Here is a 22,647-nt window from a genome sequence, read left to right on the forward strand (position 1 = left end):
CTTCCATAGGGGTAGTCTAATCTGCAGGATCAGTGCAAGATTCAGCCATCACTCCTTGTACACCAGGGTGTTCATGATGCGAGCAGGATGCACCACGATTACGCTCGGACGCATCCAGAGCTTTTGATTGAAGTGTACTAGGTTGTTTTTCATGTAGTACGGGAAGGTTGAACACAACCTATTGGGTGCGTCCAAATGAAGGTGACTTATGTTAGATTTCACCTTCTCCTGAACCTTGGCGTTGGGAGTGGCCGATGTTCTGGCAGCGCTCCCAGGGTGATGAGAAGAGGAGGATGGACAGCCCCGAGGTGCCTTTTCTGCATGCTGTCGGGGTTGCGAAAGACCACCGAGACGCACCGACGTGTCGGTTGTTTGCGTTATGGGAGTCTGTAAGGGTGTGTTATCCACCCTTGGTCTTGTAAGGAAAGGGGGGCTAAATGGGGCCACAATATCCCGAGCGGACTATTGTGTACCCACAGAGGTCTTTGGCGGAGCAGCCCCTCTGGCTGCCGCCCCAGCATACGTGCCTCCTTACACGAAGGAGTGACGCTTACGTGCTTCCTGGTAAGTCAAGTTTTCCTTTGTTTTTAGAGTTATTATTTCCTTTCCCTGTTTGAATTCAGCGCACGAACGAGAGTATGCCGGGTGAGGTCCTCGGCAATTCACGCAGGTGTGTGAGTCGCTAGAACAGTTGTCTGTGGGGAGATCGTTGCTTGCACATTTGGCACATGTCATTTTTCCTCTGCACGTGGTTGACCCATGGCCAAAACGTTGGCAGCGGAAGCAACGTCTTGGATTGAGGATGCACGGTCTCACTTTGCAGTTAAGGTAGCCGGCCTTGACTGCGGAGGGGAGACTTGTTGAATTGAACGTCCAAACTATATGTTTAGTGTCCATTTCCTGGCCATCACGATGAAGAGTGATGCGTCGCACAGCGATGACACCATGATCTTTAAGACCTTCAAGGGTATCTTCGTTCGGGCTTTCAAGTAGATCATCCTCGGAGATGACGCCCTGCGTGCTGTTAAGAGAGCGGTGAATGGTCACAGAAATGGCATAGTCTTGGATTTCGTTGAGGGCAAGTAGTGCAGTACTCTGCTCTGCGGCATGGACTTCAACAAAGAGGTCACCAGAAAAAAGCTTTTTTGCTTTGAAATTTTTTCCAACCACCACCTCCAACGTCTTCGCGACTAGAAAAGGTGAAAGTATTGCGAGCGGTTTGTCCTCGTTGTCCGAGTGCATGACCAAAAATTTTGGAAAAGTTTCCGGTGCCGTGGTATGATTCTTTAAAAGTTTGTCCTCGGTGCGGGCCCTTTTCAGAACCCGATCAGAGTTTTTGTTTAGCTTGGAACCCATAAAGATGGGAAGGAAATTCAGTGCCCAGGTGCACCGCCCACCACGGAGCCCAACAAAAGGGTAGGTAATGTGCCATAGCAAGATGGGCAATTGGCTGACATAATTACTCGACCAGTGCTGCCCGGGCACTATACCCTAGTGTGGTTGCAGGCACAGGTCCTGTTTCCACTCAAGGTTGGCCCTTGCCGCTTAAGAAGGGGTAAAAGGAACGAAGAGAGTGTAGAAGAAAAAAGAAAGAGGGGGGAGGAAAAGTGAAAGAAGGAAGAAGAGGGTAGAAGAGGCGACAGACTGAATCATCCTGGTCGGGCCAAGCCAGGACACCCGTCTACGAGAAGCAGGGGCCGAAGCGGTGTATCGCCTCGCCCGGGGGGCCCCGAAGGGTCCAAACATACCCCGGGCTCAGCTCAACCACCAGGGTCCCCTTTCCCTGGACACGGGTTAAGCCACGCACAGCCAGACGTGGGTGGGCGAACCCACATGGCTCGGGGTTCGTAGTGACGCCACTCACCAAGCACCTACCAAAGTAGGTGCCCCCTGCGTACGGGTATGATGGCCCATGTGGCTGGGGTCCGTGGTGACGCTACTCACTAAGCACCTAGCACCTAAGGTGCAAGCGCCCCCTGCGGGGCTTGGGGTCCGTGGAGACGCCACTCTCCAAACACCTGCTTTCACAGGTGCCCCTGCGGGGTTTATAGTAATTTAAGCCCCTCTTCTTCATGCCATTCGTTCATACCTTACTTCTGTTCATGCGTATAATGATCAAGCTGGCCACATAAACAACAAACGTCATCGATCGCAGGTTTTTATTTCTTATTGGTTGTTCGAGTAAAAAAAATATACGCAGGTTTTGACGACAACAACTTGCGTGTTGCAATGGAGATTCCTTGAAAAGGTTGTTGAACTTTAGAGTAAGAAAAGTTTAAACAAAAATAACCCCTGGCGTTATTTTAAGAATTTTAGTGTGCGTCACGTGTGCGCCAGACGTGACGCACACTAAATGCCTTGAAAGAACGCCAGAACTCAATGATTTCTCAAATGAGTATATAACTAGAATTGATCAAGAATATTTTGGTGCTATTTCGGCATCTTTGACGCAGCTAGAGGGGCAAGATCTTTCCGGTTGCACTCATCTGACACAGCTTAACTGGGTTTGTGCACTTTATTTGTTAGTTTACATCCACCACACGTTTTCTATGATATCTGTCCTCAAATGCCAGCAGTGCTAAGGGGACTTTCTTATAGGAGTATTTTGCCATTGTTTACTATAATCTCTATGATTACTCTCAGAGTCGCCAAGCTCCTAAACACACGAGACGATTTTTTTCCCTTTTTTGCTTTAAGTTTACTTGTACGCTCACTTTGTTGGGTTTGTGGCACTGCAGGGAAAATCGAATTGTATCCTAAATTTATAAGTCTGGGGATATCATAAAAGCAGATGGCAAGCTTTGTAAGAAAAAACGTTATCTTCGATTTAAGAAGTGCTTCCAATTGAATACCACATAACTAAAAAACGAAGTAGGAGGTAGAAACAAAGTTGAACACTTGGAACTGCTTTGAAGAGGGCCGCTTTTTCTCGTGCGCAGCCCGATTTAAATCTTCGCTTATCTATACACCAACACACTGTTTACAAATATTCCCGCGTCTCCCGACACCTGGTGGGCAATGCACGTACGCATAAAGCGGATTAACACCAGGTGAAGTGTCTGCGCATGCGCAGTGCCGACAGCAGCGCCGCCGCAGTGACATGAGGTCAGACAGTCGAGTTGGTGTATAAATATTTTATTCTTCACCCTGCTCTACAATAAAAAGAATACGGTACCTCAACATTTCCTAAATGCGTTTGTGCAGTTATTGAAACGCATCTCGATTTGGCATCGAGCTCTTTAAGAATATGTGCATATATACGGTGGACTTGGTTATTCTAATATCTCAGCTTAAAGTAAGCTGAAGCGAGAGTGCAAGTAAGCTGGTTCAATACTGACCGGTAGCACAGGTGCGGGGCAAGTTTTTCTTCTATTCCCGGGTCGCCTTGTCATTAAAGTAAGGTGTGTTATATAGTTATACATGTGCTATTGTCAATCATATATGTTATATTATATAACAAAATTATATAACACTTTATATGTGTGTTATATATGTGCTTTTATCAATTGTAAGGATGCGCTTTAAGAGTTTAGTTGCGTTAAGGGAATTCGCGTGTTTGTACTTTTACCTCTTGCTGTCGAAATGAAAATGAAACCTTTATTTTTGTTCCTTTTCGAGCTAATCTTTCACTACAGGTAATACATACGTCAGTTTTTCTAAATTTAAAGTTACCCCACTGATATTTCATAAAAAAACTGAACGCCTTTGTTTAATATATGCGGCTAGATATTGCAAAAAAATCGTAGCGTCTAAGTGGCAAGTTTCGACATAATAACCCTGGGCTAGTTTCGGCAGGAAAAACATGGACCAGTTCTGACATAAAAACCAAAAACGAGCTGGACGTTGGTACACCTACTCTTTTTACAATAGATTGAGAAAAGGGGAAGTAATGTATAAAATGCATCTTGGGGTTTTCACAATTACCGCCCTGGTCAACAGCAATATAATTTTCACTTTCACAAAATAAATCCGTAGCAGAATTCTTACCCATAAAGGGAAATATATATGCCCGTTATTCTTTTACGTCAAAGCTTTAAAAACGCAGGTTTACAGCGTCATTACACAATTTGTAAAAAAAACAAAAACGTAAATTGTTTTTTTTGCTGTTTAGAAGATTGACGGCACAATAAAAAGAATTGCAATGCATTTTATTCCTTCATTAATAATTTCAATGCCTACCTTTTGTGGTATGGGTCTGGAGGTGCAATGGATTTTTTATATTGATTTCAGGTTACTGTAGGAACCACAATGAAAGGAATACTGGCAGCATTCACTTTAATGTGTGTTTTGGCACAACAAACATTTGGTACGAAACAGACTGAAGTTGCCACCTTAACTCAAGATGGCTCGCTACTAACAGACGATGGTATGATCTTTGATTTTGATCTATCTAAAATGACTGAGATCGATTGAGTCGGGAATCGCGGTTTGGTTGATTTATTTCAGTACAAAATAAAAAGGCGCCAAGTCCGCTGCTTTCAACAAGTGCCTTAAACACATTGTAATCGAAGATGTATTGAATACTGAGTAGATTCGGTAAGGTAAATTTTGTGCTATTCTTTTTTTCTGTAGTTTAAAAGCTCCTTTTTATGTTCTTCTGTAGTTGTGAAGCTCCTATATTGCACAGTGTCTTTCGGAACACTTAGCTACTCCAGTTACCACGCCGGGTATTCAAAATAGTTTTCCCGACTTTTATAAAGGATGATTCTCATACCCTCTGGCATGCAGGAATGCATCCTGTCATATTATCTCGGCTGTAGTGCACTAGCCCGCTCTGCATACGCTGGGCCAATATTCCCATATTTCCTATTTACGAATGAACGCTTTAAATTCTAGCGGATTTCACTCGAAAAATAAGTCCATTTTATATTTTCTCCCAAACGGGCCACATCAGAATGAAGTATGGTGACACTAACACGAAAACGGTCTGCTTGTAGAGCGAGGGCTACAGCAGATCACCTTACCTGGTCATGCTAAAGGGCACCCGACAGCAGCGGGCTTTTTCTTGGTTATCTACGAGATTTCCTTGATATACTTAGAAGCGCATATCATAAACTATCGTTCTTCCTTTTTGGCGACTTCAACTACCCAGATATTAATTAAGTGTTCACCGAATCTTAAACATGACACTCACTTTCCATCAACAGAAATATGCCCACGCTAAAATTTATCGAATATTTAAAAAACAAGACTGCATCTATTAACGCTGAACACCTATTACATCAGTGAACACTTTACTTCCAGAACTGTTCAAGAGACCTGGAACCTATTTTGACATAAGCTGACCGATCTCATTGATGACTTTATTTCAAGCATCTGCATTAAATCCGATAGGAATAATCTCTTTTTTAATACGAGTCTCAAAGCTCTAAGTAACAAAAAAGAAACGCCTCTATAGGAAAGCAAAACGTATTGGCCTCATTCAAGATTGGGAAGCACACAAATAACTCTCAAAAAAATATTCCAAAACATTAAACATGCTAAAACAAAATTTCTATCTAACGACATGCCATCAATTCTTCACACGAATCCAACTCGATTTTGGTAGCTTCTATCACCAAACTTTTATTTTCGATCACCGGAATTAACCAACAGCGATAAAGATCCCATCAATGATAGCGACTGCGCAACACCCCTAAACAACTTTTTTGTATCCGTATTCCCAGTTGAAAACCTTGACAGAATTAGCTCTCCTCTGTAATTGCCAACCAACGTCATGCGAATTGTTACAGTATCACCCGCTTGAATAAGTTCTCTTATCGGCACACTAAAGCTATCATCATCTGCTGGGGCGGATACTATTAACTTCAAAATTCTTAAGAACACTTATATAACTGCCAGTTCATACTTCAGCTTAATTGTTTCCCAATCTCTAAACACTGGCCGTAGTCCAAAAGATTGGAAAATTGGGAACATAGTCCCCGCCTAAAAATGGGGTAGCCGATTACTCGCATCTAATTATCGTCCAATTTCTTTAACTCACGTTCCATCAAAACTTTTTGGAACATATCCTGAGCCTTTAGCATAATCAATCACCTTAACTCCATTATTTTTTTTACCCTCATCAACATGGCTTTCTAAAAAATCTTTCTTGTGAAACCCAGCTCACCCATTTTACTCATGACTTGCATGTTAACATGAAAAAACACCTATCAAACAGATGCCATATTCCTAAATTTTTCAAGGGCCTCCGATCGAGTGCCACATAATCGTCTTCTTACTAAGCTTTCGGTGCCTCGACTTGACACAGTCATCAATCCTGGAGTCATGATTTTCACACTTCCCGAGTACAGTTCACAATAGCTAATAAAAATAACTCATCCGTTGCAAACGTTACTTCAGGTGTTCCCCAGGGCGCAGGACGTTCCCCACTTTTATTTCTTATATACATTAACGACCTTCTGCATGACATCAATTAAAAAATCACTGTTCGCCGACGACAGAGTCATTTACCATCCGGCCTCAAATCTCTTCGGTTATCTTACACTACAAAATGACTTAACACAAATTGTGGCGTCGAAGTGGCGCACCCGCACGCCGGCCGCGTGACATAACACCTAGCAACCGAGGTGCAGTTGGAAAGCGCCATGCCAAGGGCGTCCTTGGGCCGCTGGCGGGGCGCCGCAAGGCGAATTGCGCAGGTGACCCGAGGTGGGTTAATATTTCATAATGGGCGTACACAGACTTTCGCCGTGAACGAAGGGGCCGGGATGGGTCGACACGCACCCCGGTGATACAGCCGTCGTCCCCCATTGCGCGGCGCCGAAATTGGCGAAGGGGGACGTCGCTGGCGATCTTCGGTTGCTAGGTGTTACGTGGGGCTGTGGCGCCATCCCGTGGCTATGTTGCGAACTTTGATTGCGTGTGCTCCAACCAGCCCCAGGTCAGAGCATGTAAAAGAGCACAAATGCGAAAGCATTGAAAAATAGGCCCATAATGCACGCGGATAATAATAATATTGCAATACTTCTCTTGATCTATGACCCGACGCTTGACTGAATGTTACCGAACTAGAAAATGCTTCTAAAATGCTGATTCATAGCTTGTTTTTATAGGTAAGAAATTTGTCTACAGTATGTAAACTAACACTTTTAAGGCACTTTAGACGGCCCGCGAAACTCGGTTTCTCGACGTATCGCGCTGCAATTTACTGCAGAGGTGCAAGCAGATAATAAAAGTTTCAGTAAAAAAAAAAAAAAAAAAAAGCTGTCGGTAAAAAAAATCTGTTCTAGGCAACCTACGCCACCCCTTCTCAAACGATGTACGCGCAGGGTAAAGGGGCTTTATACTCCAACGTCAACGAACGCAACGCGCGTCGGCGCAGACCGACGTTCGTCGGCCACTCTAAGCCGCGCCGAAGAGCGCCTGAACGATGGTGTTTACAGTCCAGCGTAGACCAACCCTGGTCCAGCGCGCCCCAACGAACTGTCCCACTATGCGCATGCGCGTCTCCGTGGCCACCACATCGTCTCTACAGGTTATCTATGGGCGGTAGCTTGCACCACCTAGCCTAGAGGCAATCGGTCAGTGTGGTTCGTCCCCGTGTTGTCATGTCATGCTTCAAAACAACCATTCGGGTTGGCGGTTAGCAGTTCAAAAACAAGAAAATGACGGTGATAACGAGTGCAAACCAGCATTTATTTTCTCCTAATGTCACACAAAATGCAAAAAAAAAAAAGACGAAAAAAAAAAAAGCACGATATCGCGTCTGTCGAACTTAGCTGCTTCCCAGGTTCACCAGAGTCGTCCCAAGCGACTCCGGCGATTCCGCCGTAATGCTTCCATGAAATCGATATTCCACAGAGATCTCTTTCTGACAGATAACCGGTGTGTTATCGTCATAGTAGAATTTCACGCTGACATAAGAAACGGACACCGAAGGGAGCGGATGATGCCTAAATTACGCAATGTACGCGTTCGAAATTGTAACGCACTTTACAAAGCCTATACAAACAATACAGGATTCAGTTCAATTGTTATCGCGTACCGCTACTATCGTTTACAAGCTGAGACAGCCCAGTTGAAAATTTCTGGCCGGCTAAATAGTTTAGAGGTTTCACTGCGTCTGCCGTTCCCGTACATTCGGCAACGTTTTTTCGATCGGGAACGACTGCCGGCGAGTGCGACTAGCACATGATAATAAATAGTAGACGCATTAGGTCACCCCTAACTCCAATTAACCCTACCTTTGGCACGTCACTTAGCTTCCAGCTTTTGTCGGCACCCCAACACCACGGCCAGCATCACCGGCTCGTTAGTTCGAAAGGCCTGTCGAGAATCGAGGGTAGCGCATCCTCAGAGCGGTCTACGTCCACGCACACACTCGCCCAGTCAAGCGCACGAACATTAAATACGCACACGAACACGGGAACGACAACAGCACATGACACACGGAAAGAACGAACGACAGGTTCAGATTATAATGCAATTAAATGCAAAGGTGCAAGCGAGCTGGACAAGAATGACGAAAATAATTCCTGGAGAGGGAGAACAAGGAACAAAGGACAAACACAAATCTCCAAACACAACTAGGTGGTGACTATTGAGCGACCGAAAAAATCTGCCTGTTCCAGGTATCAAACCCGGAACCTTTCCATTACAGGTGAAGCGCTCTACCAACTGAGCTCACCAGGGGTTAGATGTCAGTAGAGCAAACGGGTTTTATCAGCTACCACCAGTCTAACACCAACAAGGGTGAGGCTAGCAATTTAAGGTTATGATTATAATGCAATTAAATGCAAAGGTGCAAGCGAGCTGGACAAGAATGACCAAAATAATCTTTGGAGAAGGGGAACAAGAGAGACAAAGGACAAACACAAATCTCCAAACAAATCTCCATCAGATCCCAGAAATGAGCATCTCGCTCACTCCGACTGGCCCAGACGACTCGACAACCGGATTCCCAAATGCGACTTTCGCGCGAGGGCTTCTGGGATAGCCTTTGTCGGCGCCATCGTCATCCAACGTTGAACGTAGAGGATGTCCAAGTCCGTCGCAAGCTACGCTGTCGCGAGTCGAGCTGCTCAGCGCTGCGCCGCGTTCAACTTGACGTTGGAGTATAGACACCCCGTTCGCAGACAGCGTCAGCGAGCGGGAACGAGCGCGTGCGATCGTTAACATTACGACGGAGTATGAACAGCCCTTAAGTGCTGCCGACAGATAACGTGCGCCGTGTCGAGGGACGGCCGAGCGATTCGGGTTAATAGCAAACGATACCGCAAAAAGAACCAGAATCAGCCGGCGCTCCGCCGACGCTGCGTATGCCATTTGTCGGCAACACTTATTCCTACGCCAGCATCGTTTCTGAAGTTGCAGCCTAGATCGCCCAGAATAAGTTTCTGTCTTGTTTATTTTCCCCTTGAACGAGGTAAGTTTATTTCTTGCAAGCATCGCCCACCTGCTTGCACCTCTGTCGTACACTGTAGCGCGATACGTTAAGAAACTGCTCCGTTTAGAACGATATGTTAAGAACGCAACCAAAGGGACGTATTTTCAACATGTTTACGCGCGTTTCAGCGGGCATAATCACGGCATTCGGCGGGTGCCTTTTTTACAGAAGGGAAAAGGGGAAGGTAGGGCCAACCACACACAGCGTTTTTTGTCCACGTCTCTTTGGCGTTTGGCGCTGTGTGGCACGACTCGCGCTTTTCATGAAACGATGCAAAATGTAGATCAGCTGCTATAGACTGTTTTATCGTGGCTAGTGCCGTTTTGAATACCGTGGCGCGATTTAACGAGCGTCAGGTTCCGCAGCAATGCTGAGTGGCTAGAAAATTCGGCGAAAGTGCTCTTCGTGGCGCTGCTCCCGCGTTGAGTCTTCTTTTGAGTGCTCCAAAGCTGGGTATTTGACTTAGGGCACGTCTCGCGTTTTCTGTGCTGCGAATGGTGTCTTTAAACTCATTGGGAACGTTTCTTGCCCCGCATTATGACATCCCCCAGTGTGGCAATACTGAGAAGAGCGACACTGAACGTGCACCAATAGAAATTGGAGGCGATTACTACAAATATTGAACGAGTTTACAGCGATTTAATTTCCCTTGAGGTTTTTTGTCGTTTTAAATGCAGTACACCGGGATTATATTTGTCGTTTTGTGGCGTCCACAACAATTAAATATAATCTGAACAAGGATGCACGAAATAAGAGCATTGCAGGGAACGAAGGCAGCTCGCTCCAGCTTGCAGTTGTTTATAGAGTTGGGTTGGTTGGGGTTTTATGGCGCAAAAGCATCTTAGGCTATGATGCGCCAGGTACATACACTATTGCAGTTAGGGTTTCGAAGAGGATAGAACTTCAGTAGTTGATGATAGGTTAAAACTATGTGTATGACTTGTAAATAGTTATGGGCATGAAGTTGGGTGTAAAATCATAGTCGGTGTAAAAAGGCCGATAGCTTTCAAGAAGCTAAAAACGCAGTGATTCGGAACTAGTGGTTCGTTGCCAAGCAAAATAGGGAGGTTTAGGTAGTTGTTTATAGAAGTTTAATTGAGGATCCGCTGTCGACAAGCGTGTCCTTTGTTTAGAACTGGAAAAAGCGAAGCCGAGACGGGCCCCCTGCCGAATCGAGTCCATCAATGATTTAACCATTCAAAATCGATGCATCAGCATGTTTCAGCTATACAAATTAAAGTTTTCTTTCCAGTTTCCTTATGTACAAATCTGCAAAATAAAAATAACCCAGCCGTGTTGTGACGGTCAACTAAGTTCACGGCTCTCTGCTGTCGTGCAGGAGATCGCGATACAAAAAAAACCGCTAGAACTAACTTTTCGACAATTTAGAGTCATACCCTGTGTCGGAAATGAGCCTTTAACTAAGCGTCGTAGATGCTAAAATCAAGTCAATGTTACCACTGCAAGATATCAGCGTTAAGATAAATTAAGTAACAAAAATTTACAAACTAAAACAGCGATTGAACGGCTAGCATTTCGACGGTTATGATGATAACGCAATTTATTGCATTATTATCATAACCGTAAAAATGCACGCCGTTCAGCTTTCTTGGTGTTAGATTGGTTGAAGCTGATAAAACCCGTTTGCTCTAGAGTCGTCTAACTCCAGGTTAGCTCAGTTCGTAGAGCGCTCCACTGTATGGAGAGGTCCCTGGTTCGACAACAGGGCCAGTCGGATTTTTTCAGTCGCGTACCAGTCACTTAGCTGTGTTTGGAGATTTGTGCATGTCCCTTGTCCCCCTTCTCCAAGGCTTATTTTCGGCATTCCTGTCCAGCTCGCTTGCACCATTGCATTTGACTGCATTATCATGATGAAAGTGATTTTTCCAGTAACATGCTACTATCGTGGAAGGCACATCTCTAACGGTGAAACATTAAATCTAGAAGAGCCTTGCGAAAGATGGACGTGCCACGCCCCGGAGCAAAAAGTTACAGTAATGGGGTAAGTGCATAAACTAGTCAATACTTCAGCTTGGGAATTGGTTGTTCGTGTTTATACTTAACAGCGCACAAGAACAGACACACCTCAAAGATTCACTCACACAAAGAACACTCACACTGCGCTGACTCTCTATTCTTGTTTGTATTGCGCTTTTTCTTCATTTCCTTTTACACTCATATATTATGGACTAATTTAGGTTACGGCTGATATAACTAGGTAAGGTCTCCTAAATAATCTAACTCTTTTTTTATATAAAGCTATCGAAGGGGTGCTAACACATAAGCTATCTAGCGTGAGATTGTTCGCGGTTTCTATGATTTCTAGCGTAAGTTTGTTATTGCTCCTCCCCAGTACGGTGCGTGCAGTTGACACCTTTGGTGTCAACGCCTTTCAAACCGCTACTGGTCTGCCTATCAAGGTTTTTCTGGACTTAGCCGTCTGCTTGACATGTACCTCTGCCATCTGGAACGGCAAAACATACTTGCAAAAAACTGGAGTATGCATAGGGGTCTTGTATTGCTCCTGTCCTTAGTGACCTTTTCCTTGCCTTCCATGACAGAATCTTACAGCGAAACCTGGACCACTCAAAAATAGAGCGTGTGTTTCGCTACGTTGATGATTACTTTGTGTTCCTTGACACTGACGATAACACCTTCACCACCTTGGTGGCCAGAGTTCTTTCCACTTTCAAAAACTGCCTGGATTCGTCAAAACTCACTCACGAACTCCCTGTTGAGCGATCCATAAGATTATTAGACCTTCGATTGTTCATGGCAAACCATCACGTCTGCTGATTTTACGAACTTAGGGCAAAAAAGCCACTCCTTAACTATAGCTAACAGACCCAAAGCTTTTTTTTTTTTGAAGGCGCATTGCAAAACTTTGTCTAAAAAGCTCTCTTATGAAATCATGCAAGCACAGAGTACACACGAGCTTCGAAATGCAAATCTCTCGGTTGGTCTCAGCAGGGTACCCTGTCTTTATTAACAGCAGTTGCTTAATGCCTATTCAGGGAAGTCAAGTATGTAGGAGCTATGACACGCAGTCCAAGAGACTGCACTACTAGACCTGTTATTGTGCCCTATTTTCACAACGTTTTTCACGAGCTGAAGAAAACAGCCGATCGAATCAATATTGACATCATCTTTTTGACTCCGCATAAACTTTCCAGCTTATGTAAACAGGTAAACGGCCTTCTACACGACCAGCGCGCTGCACCAAGAACCACCAAACTAAGTTTGTTTCTTGCACAGAAGGAGTGATTTATTCCTTTCCCCTTTCCTGTGAAAAGCGCTACATCGGACAAACAGGAAGATGTCTCAACGACCGACTTCGGGAACACAATAAAAATGCTATCAAGGCCGACTAAGGTCATTTATTCCCGTGCCACACAGGCATGGCAAATGCCATTCAGGGCGAATCTCATTCGGGCGCTGAATGACATTACATTTCAAGCCCGTGCTACACGTACATTTGTAATGTCATTTTGCACCATGATGATGATAGCGCCTGCTCTATAAAGAAAACTAATTGTAAAGTTTTTTGTAAGCTACATTCGTTTGTTCAAGGTTATGATCACTAAAAAGTGTCTATAGGTAGTTTTAAACAAATTTTGCAGTCAATTACTTTACGTTTTTTGCGTTTCCGCTGTAATTCATTTGTTGGTGACGCTCTAGTTGCTCTAGCCACAATAAGCCAAAGCCAAAGACAGAAGCTGACCAAAGCGAAAGGAAATGGCGCCTGTACAGTCGCGAGTGTCGGTCCTTGCACCGGAGGACGGTAAATGGGTGCGCTCTGGGTGCGACGGTTAATGAGCGCCCTCATTTATTTACGCGCCAAGCGCCGTGCCGAGCAGCAAAGGCTCAAAGCCGAAGCTGAGGACGCTCACTCTCGCGTTCGTGAAATCGAAGAGCAGCTGCTCTCGAACTCCGTGGCTCTGGCTGCTACTTTCGCTGCGTAACGCCCAGTGCACCGATCGCGGCTGCTTGCGGCGCTTGCGGCTCCATCGGAAGAAATTTTGAAGTTCGAACAAAACGTAACAAAACCGAGAAGAAACGCGAAAAAGATGGCGAGGTGGCTGTGTCTACTGGGTTAAAGAGCAGCCGCTTGCAATTATGTGACAAGCCGCGCTTCAAGTCTAGTATAAAAGAATGCATACATAAAAGCAAACACAAATAAATAACTTTTAATTCAGGTATACTTTGATTAACGTAATCACATTGGAGTTTTTTTTACTTGGGGCCTGGGGTAGAGGCTACAAATTTGGCCCGTGACCGAATGAGTTCTGCCGAACCCCTTCAGTGGCAAATGACATTTGCAGCGAATTCCATTCGTGCAGGCCGTGTAGCACCAGTCGAATGATTTGGGGCGAATGTCATTCGTTGTAAATGGCATTCGAGTTGACCGTGTGGCACGGGTCTAAGACATCCATTGCCGAGATTGCGGTTCCACTCCTGGCCAACTGCGCCGTACTAGGCAGAAGCAATAACAAACTTACACAAGAAATCATAGAAACCACGAACACTGTCACGCTAGATAGTTCGTGTTAGCACCCCTTCGATAGCTTTATCAAAAAAAGAAATAAAGAAGACTAGTTAGGAAACGTTACCTTGATATATCTGCCATAGCTTACATTAGTTATTTATATATAAGAGTAAAAGAAGATGAAGATGAAGGACAATACAAACTAGAGTTGAGAATCAGCGCAGTGTGAGTGTTCTTTGTGTAAGTGAACTTTTGAGGCGTGTCTGTTCTTGTGGACTGCGAAGTGTATGCACGAACAAACATAGCTTACAACATTTGAGCAATAGAGCGATTTACTGTGTGGTATAAGAATTTAAAATGTTTGGTAATTTTATCAAATTATTTATAAAGGTACAGTGCTAAAACAACTTAACGCCTATACCTAGCCGTCATTTTACATGACACTATTGCTTTCAATTAATTCATTTAATTGCTCATTGCCGAAAATGAATAGTAAGAAAGAGACACTACCCTTGTAAACAGTTCAAACACTTTCGGGAATGTCTGTTTCGAAACGGAAACATTCGATCGCATATAAGTAGGATTAGCGAAATAATGCACACCGTGTTTTATTTTATTCAAATAGACTTATAAAAAAAAAAGGGGGGGGGGGGTTGCAATACATGAGTAATGTTTTCACTGCTTGTGTATCTGGCTTGGTGGTCAATAAAGGGGAGGACCATCCTCACGATCAGCAGAACAACTAACATTCGTTAATTACCTTTTTAGTCTATGGTTTTATGGGTCACGTTGCAATCGCAATGTTGACCGCAGTTAGGATTAGAGCAAAGTGTGAAGCGATAACTTTATTCTGCCCCGCAATGAAGGAAAAAGAAAACCAAAACGCCATAGACACAAAACAGAGGGGAAACAAATGCACTATACTCCGTTTAACGATGACTTGGCGAACTGTGGAAACTGCGGCTGCCGTAAAAAAATAAGAGCGTCGGAGCGAGGTATGTGACATGAAGTCACGGGAACATGTGTGTCAGTGCACCGAGGAACCGGCTGTTGTTTGTTGGCCAAGAGTCGTCTGCTGCGAAACCAACCAACTTCGGATGAACGTCCACCGTCGCAACATTGCCGTCCGCTAGAGTAGCGAACTCTTCGGGAACAGTTCATGAGACGACCCGCTAATTTGTCGCGGGTGCTAATAGGGGCAACGGCGCTACAAGGAGACAAATATCGGGACCGGATACGGATGTGGCGTAACTTTTTTAGTTTAAATATATTTGAAACTCATACATTCTTCAATATTTAGTCGTGAATTTTTCATATTCGGGAGTGAATAAGACTGCATTCAAACTGTAACGTCTGAAGCGTACAAATCCTGGGTATGCCCTACTGCAAGGTCCACGAAGAGAGACAGTCGGGAGTGACAGCGAATGTTAGGTCCCCTACCCCTCCATTGCCGGAGGACCGTGACACAGTGGGAGTGGCAGCCGAAATTGCTGAGATGAGCAAGAAGTTATCGAGTGTTTTGAACAAGGTCACGAAACGAGAAACGATATTGGTAAAAGTACAAATAACTACTTAAAAAAACTGATAACCAGGAAAATACGATTAATGAGCTAGCCGCGAAAACAACTGGCCTGGAAGCCAATGTTGCGGACTAAGCGTGTGAGATCACAAACTTAAAGGCAGCATTAACAAAAATGAGCAGTGCTCTAGGCGCAAGAACATTGAAATTCCCGGCGTGAGACAGTCGGAGGACGGGAATGTTCTGAACTTAATAAAGAACCTCTCAGAAAGATTTGAACTGCCGACAATATCGGAGCATTCTGTAGAGGCAGCTCACAGACTAAGGACGAGAGAAGGACGAGTAGTTCCGATATTCTAGTACAACATAGCTCCGATATTAGTCAGGTTCACGGAAAGGAACACTCGGCCCTCTATGGATCAAAAAACGGGTTGCACTAAAAAAGGAAGGAATTTACGTAAGCAAGAATGGACATGTTTTCGTTAGACAGAGAGAGGGTGTTGCAGTGATCCGGAATTGGAAACGAAACCGATTTATACAAAGGGAGCAGGGTGAATGAATGGCTCCATCAATGAAATACATTATTTTGACAGTTTTACTCATTAGGAGGAGTAAGTGAGTCAGGTAACGGATAAGGGAAAATCAAAGGAAGTACTAAATATAATACAGATTAACGTAAGGAGCACCAGAAAAAACTGGGAACTTAATGTGTACCTAGGAAGAAGACTAGGTAGTGTTGTGTTAGTTATAAGAAGAACACACATAAAATCAGAGGAGTGGGATTATCAGTTACCTGGTTTTCACTCTGTGTCATTATGCAGAGAAGAGGAAAAAGGAGAAGACGTACTCTTTTATACAAAAAAAAATGAATGGATAGCTGGGCATGTTCCAGCCTCTCTAGATCATGCTGAAATAATCGTTATTTCAGTAAGCAAAAATTACCTTTCTTTTCTTGTTGTAGCCTTATACAGACCACCCAGTGCAGATTTAAATTTGTTTTACAATGAGCTTGAAGGTGTACTAAGAAGGTTTCACAACAACGACTGTGTAATCATCATTGGAAATCTGAACATTGATGTTATAAACCAAAGCAAGTTTGGAGTTGGAGACGATCTAGACATATTGTCTGACCACGGTTTACAGAACGGAATCTGTGATTACACGAGAGAAGAGTATCTAGGTGACACAGTAACTAGAACCTGCATAGATCACGCGATTATCTGAATCAGAGATAGGATAACTGTATCCGGTGTTATCAAGAATAAAGTCGAGGATCATTACTTTATAACCATAAAAGTTTACGTGCCAATTCTGCTATACACAATAGTGATAATGATGGTTTTAAATGTATCATAGATTCCAAAATAATAGACCCTCTTATATGTGAATATAACTGGGACTACTTACTGGGAAAAGACCATGTTGCAATTTACGAACTTATTATGCATAGAAGCACATATAGAGTTATTCTAAGAGGAGTAAAAGTTTAAGCAGAGAAGACGAGAAAATAACTGGATAAATAAAGACATTTTAGAACGGTGCTATACTGAAAATTATTTGTGGAATTGACCCCCCCCCCCCAAAAAAAAACCGACCGACATTCAATCATGAAGAGAATTCAGGAAAATGAGAAATAAAGTGACTGAAAAAATACGGCAAGCGAAGAGGAACTGTCACGATATCGAGTTCCACCGGTCAAAAGTGGAATGGGGAAAAAACGTGGGAAGTAGTCAGTAAGATAATCGGAAAAACTACCAAAGAAAGCGTGGACGACGCTATGCGCAAACGATTTGGCGGAACAGAGTTTGACACTCTGGGTAGTCAATTTAATCATAGCTTCGTGAAAGAAATACAAGATTTGCGGAGTGAAGCGCAAGAAACCGTAGAAGCCCCTGAGAGCTTAACTAGTTACCCAAACTCAGCCTATTTGCCGTCCATGACGGAGCAAGACTTGAGTGACATGAAAACAAATCGTAAGGGTGAAGGCGAGCTGGTGAATATTAACCATGTTGAATTAACCTGAGACTCGGGTAGAGAGGAAACATCAAAACGTAGAAGGGAAAGAAAATATACAGGACGACGTCTCACCAGCCCACCTGCACCCTTACGATTTTTTATATCATCATCCCAGAAGCAGGCTTAGTCCCCTTTTTTTTTTGTTTTGAGACGTCGTCCTGTCTATTTTCTTTCCCTTCTACGTTTTGATGTTTCTTCTCTACCCCAGTCTCAGGGTAATTCAACATGGTTGAGTGACATATTAAAAATGATAATACTCACGAAGCCAAAGGGATATGATCGGATTGGATTAAGAGATATATACCATAATTTTGATCAAATAAAAGATATCTTGCTTGTCATATTAAACGAAATTATTGGAACTGGAACAATGCCAGATGTGTTGAATGTGGCATTAGTCCGTTCAATATACAAAAAAAGGTAATCAAATGTTGGTATCAAACTACAGACCTATAGCAGTTCTACCAGTTATATCCCAGATTACGAAAAGATTGTCTGAAATTATGCAATCGTATTGCCAAAATTGTTTCTTTATTAAATAGCTGCCAGAACGGCTTTAGACAGCAAAAAAGCACAATTCTCTTGTTGGAGGATTTTACATACTACATTCACGAGAGAATAGAGAACGATCATATAGTACTAGCACTTTTTCTCGGTCTAAAAAAGCGTTCAATACCATTGATCACGGCTTGTTATTAAATAAACTAAAACAATATTGGCTTCAGAGGACCTTTTTTTTCAGCTCTAAGAATTACTTTCATAACCGTACACAACGTGTATGGATAGGAGGTAGCATAAGTGACCCCTATTCCGTTCCTTCCGGCGTACAACAGCGGTCTATCTTAGGTCCTGTGCTATTTATTATCATTTAAATAAATGACTTAGATAAACTGTCTCTAAATCCTTGGTTATATCAATACGTGGACGACCCTGCAATTGTATTGGAACATAAAAATTACGAATATGCAGTTTCCATTTTTCACAGTGACATAAACAAACTAGTAGATTGGTTCTCCTGGAATACTATATTTGTAAACAAAACCAAGACCAACTCTATTGAAAATTTTCATTTATATGAGCAATTTTTGTGCCCAATGAAGACATACAAATCATACAAGATAGATAAGAACATATATATAGGAGAGATATAAGAACCATATATAAGAACTGCATCAGGACCATATAAGAAACTTGAGAGAAGTTTCTTATATATCTTAAGCAGTTCTCATATAGTTCTTATATGTTCTTTTATGTCTTGTATGATTCATATGTGTTTATTGAACACAAGAAATCTCTCATACAAATGGCTTTTTCACTACGGAACTTAATGTCCTTCCGGACACACAAAAAAAGTGAACCTTGTACGTCCTGTCTATCTCCATTCCACCTATTTTAATTCTTGTGACTGCTCTCCGTTCCTATATGCTGCCGAAAGAAAATATTCAGGAATAAGTTTAGATGAAAGCTTAACAAGAAATGCACACGTTGAAAATATAGTAAAGCGCGTACGACTGGTTTTTGCGTATATATGTACGAACTAAGAAATGTCTATTATATTTTACTTGGGAAAAGAGTGTACGAAGCACTAGGAGTCTCCCTCTTGCGTTACGGAAACACTAATCTGCCTAAAGGAAGAAAAAGTTAGGCTAATATATATAATTTAGATAGTATTGCATATGGTTCGAAATTTGAAACTTATGATAGCGGGAAAAAGTTGGCCTCTCTACAAATATTTCAGGTTGAGGAATGAGGGAAATTTGTAGTTTTAATGAAACATTATTATACTAACGATTTCAACTATAGAGTCAACAGACAAAAACATCCGAGGCATTGCGAAACCTTTTCCATTCCTATGGTTTACACGAATTACGGAAGGCGTTTAAGAAACTATTATATTCTATTCTACTTTAATAAACATCCGCAAGAATTTTACGCCTTGTCGTTTCAGAAAGACACAAAACAGAATTTGAAGGAGTGGCGCTCTCGTTATGTTTGAGGTGTTTACATACTGTCCTTTCATTTGCATGTTCACTTTACCAGTGCTGTGTTAACATTGTATAGCCTGATCTGAGTAAACTGTTTGTATTACCATTGTATTAATTATTTTGAGCACTCTGTTGGGTTGCCACGGTGCCGCACATAAGCGCCCGTGCGCTTATGCGGGCCTTCGGTCAAATTACGTACAAGAATGGCTCAATAAACGATTTATTATTATTAATATTCTAAAGATGAAAATGCTCGAGTTCAATTACCGTTAAAAGAAAACGAAACCTAGAACTACTTTTTCTCGCGGACGGTGCTGTTGCTGTGGCGGTGAGGAGGCCTCTGTTGCCTCGACCATGGAGTGTTCTCACGTGACTTGCTCCGTTCATCTTGTTGGGTCGCGGGGGCCGCAGCCTCCACAGTTCGCCAAGTTACCGTGAAACGGAGTATAGCTTCATCATGCTGACAAAGACCGGGGAGCACATAATCTGTTGTGAATGAGCTGGGCACATGCAATGTGCGTGGCATCATAGAGTCACATGACTGTTGCATCACACGACGTCAGGGTGTAGCGTGACGTCATGATGCCACATGATATGCTGTCACGTGATACGGAATCACGTGACCTAGAGCAATTCTAGCAGATTGCATTTTTATAGCAATTCTACCAGACGGACACAGCGCTACCAAGCAGTGCTGTATTCCGTGCACTTCTTATACTTCTGTCGTTCGTTAATTTTTTTTTTTTTGCGCCGTTTCCATTTTTACGATCATCAACCAACTCGCCCAACTTACCGCCTTGTTAGACCTTATACCTAAAGCAAGGTCATGATGTCAAGTGATGTCATAATTTTATTTGATGTCACGTGACGTCAAGTGACACCGTAACACCAGTCACATGATGTTACAACGTCACAAGGTGACATGACTGACAGCATACGACGTCGTGGTGTCATGTGACCCGACGTGGAGTTTTATCGTGATGATGTCACGGGACACTGAGATCACGTGACACCCTAACGTCATTATGGCGTCACCGTCACTTCAGCCGCCACGGTGGGCGTGGGTAGCAAGTCATCGCATGCCTATTCGCTCCGTGCGACACGGCTCGCGCGCCGCCGCGCCAGTCGCGTCGCACGGACTTTATAAATTTTAACTTTAATGGCATATATTGACGATGGGCAACACAATTTTAATTAAATTGTACCAGCTGGGAGCAAATATTTAGAAAGGTAATTAGCAAATTTCCTGTCATTAAGTGGATATTTTTATTACGTCAGCTCGCTTTGCAGTTAATTATCACTTTATGCTATTTACCTCCGTACGTATTAGTCTATTACATCGCTCTACACGGTCAAGACCAGTGCATAGAGTATATCTAAATTCTGAACGCGGACATCGACTTCATCAAAGGATTGGCCCAATTTGTGTGAAGGACTGCTACGGGCGATGGGTGGCTAGACAAAAAAATGTCCTACCTGTTGTTTTATGCTTCTTCCTTTCACACATTTTCGCATAGAAGCAAAAAACAAAAAATGTCGCGAGTCGGTGTTGTGTGTGTGTTCTCCTTGTTCTTGTGTTTATTTGTGCTGTTTACTATTATGCATACAACATTTCCACTCTGTATTGGAATAAAAATTATTCTTGACCACATGTACTTACACTCAACACCAAACTTAAAAGACAGAACGTAATAGTGGCAAATGTGTTTCGAACTTCATTTAATTTATTTATCTAGAAACGCTGGCAATAATAAAAGCAAAAAAAAAAAAAAAACATTGGGTCATAAGTTTGTTAATAGATTCAACACGAAAATTAAGTAGGCTATAAAATATCTTTACTCAAGATACATACGAGTTGGACATACGAGTTGCGCACCCATGTGCTTGCCTTTACATTTTTGACTGCCAAAGTTTAGTCTACATTCAATTTTGAATAATATAACTTATTCTTGTTCCATTAACAATGGTGCATTCAGGGGTGGTGCATTCAGGGGTCTACATTGACTTGTTACTTGCTTTCAGGTGCCAAATCAAGAGGAGTTACGGCAACTGTCTCTTACGTTTCAAAAGTGGTGAATACCCAAACTGTTGTCCTGGCCGTTCATTGTGTTAGAACACAACAGTCATAATAAAAAAGTCATTTTCGGTGTAGTAATTCATTCAGTCATTGAGTGCAACATATTTTTCATGTTGCTGTTGCAAAACGAAATTGAATGCTTCTAAGTAATCGTTCTTGTGTAAGATATTATGGAAGTAGTGTTATGATGGTGACTATGGTGATTAGGAGTTTATTGGCGCAGCAGCAACGACGGCCATAATGCGCCAAACTTAACGTATTTAGAGCATACTATAATAAAATTTTACTTTGAAACTAGATATTTACAAATGGTATAAATATCCAGTTTGTTTTAAAAAGTCTAAGACAGGGCTGAAAGGGACTAAAGGTTTATCGCCAAGCAAAAACGAGGGATGAAATGGGAGATGATCCCTAAAAGTTCGAGAAAACATGATTGACGGAGTGGTTGATGGGACGAACAATGCCACAAAATGTGCAACACGGTCAGAAGCTCTCCACAATGTTCACATAGTGCAATCTCTTCACCACGAAGCAGATACTGATGTGTCACGCGGGAGTGACCTATTCTTAGACGGCACAGAAGAACCTCCAGACGACGTTTCCTGTTATAAGAGCTCTCCCAAACGCCCAGAACGGGCTTGATAATGCGAAGTTTGTTGTTGCTCTCAGTATCCCATTCAAGCTGCCATTTGAGAAAAATAGATTTCTTCAGAAGTGGTTTTAAATCTTGGTAGGGTAAGCAATTGAATGTTATAGATGAGCCTCGGGCAGACACGCCCAATTTATTCGCCTCTTCATTGCCCAAAATCCCAAAGTGGCTTGGCACCCAGCAGAACTTAATGTCGCGACCGCGTCGCAGGGCGCTGTTGATCTTACCATGTAGATGTTGTGCAAGGATATTCTTTGTGGGCATCAGGGAGGACACAGCCAATAAGGCACCCTGTAAGTCGAAAAAAAATTCAGCTTTCATTATACTATTGTCGAGTATATGTTCGACCGTTAGTAAAATAGCATAAAGCTCTGCGGTGAAAATGCTTGCCCTACAGTCAACTTGTGTGGCTTTGCTGTAGGAGGCGGAATACAGAGCACACCCTACAAAGGACGACGATTTGGACCCATCTGTATAAAACTCCAGGTAGTTTGCATATTTTTGTTGCAAGGAGAGGAATTCCTGCT

General features: G+C 42.9%; 1 protein-coding gene across 1 annotated transcript; it reads left to right on the forward strand.

The window, feature by feature from the left end:
• Positions 1-4,248: 4,248 nt before the first annotated feature.
• LOC121836373 lies at positions 4,249-21,507 on the forward strand. Its single transcript, XM_042291271.1, has 3 exons — positions 4,249-4,366; positions 11,279-11,390; positions 21,417-21,507. Exons 1-3 carry the CDS (start codon positions 4,249-4,251, stop codon positions 21,505-21,507), a joined length of 321 nt encoding a protein of 106 aa, XP_042147205.1.
• Positions 21,508-22,647: the final 1,140 nt, after the last annotated feature.

The sequence above is a fragment of the Ixodes scapularis genome, unplaced genomic scaffold, assembly GCF_016920785.2.
Source record: "Ixodes scapularis isolate PalLabHiFi unplaced genomic scaffold, ASM1692078v2 PGA_scaffold2__306_contigs__length_199485367, whole genome shotgun sequence".
NCBI classification, from domain to species: domain Eukaryota; kingdom Metazoa; phylum Arthropoda; class Arachnida; order Ixodida; family Ixodidae; genus Ixodes; species Ixodes scapularis.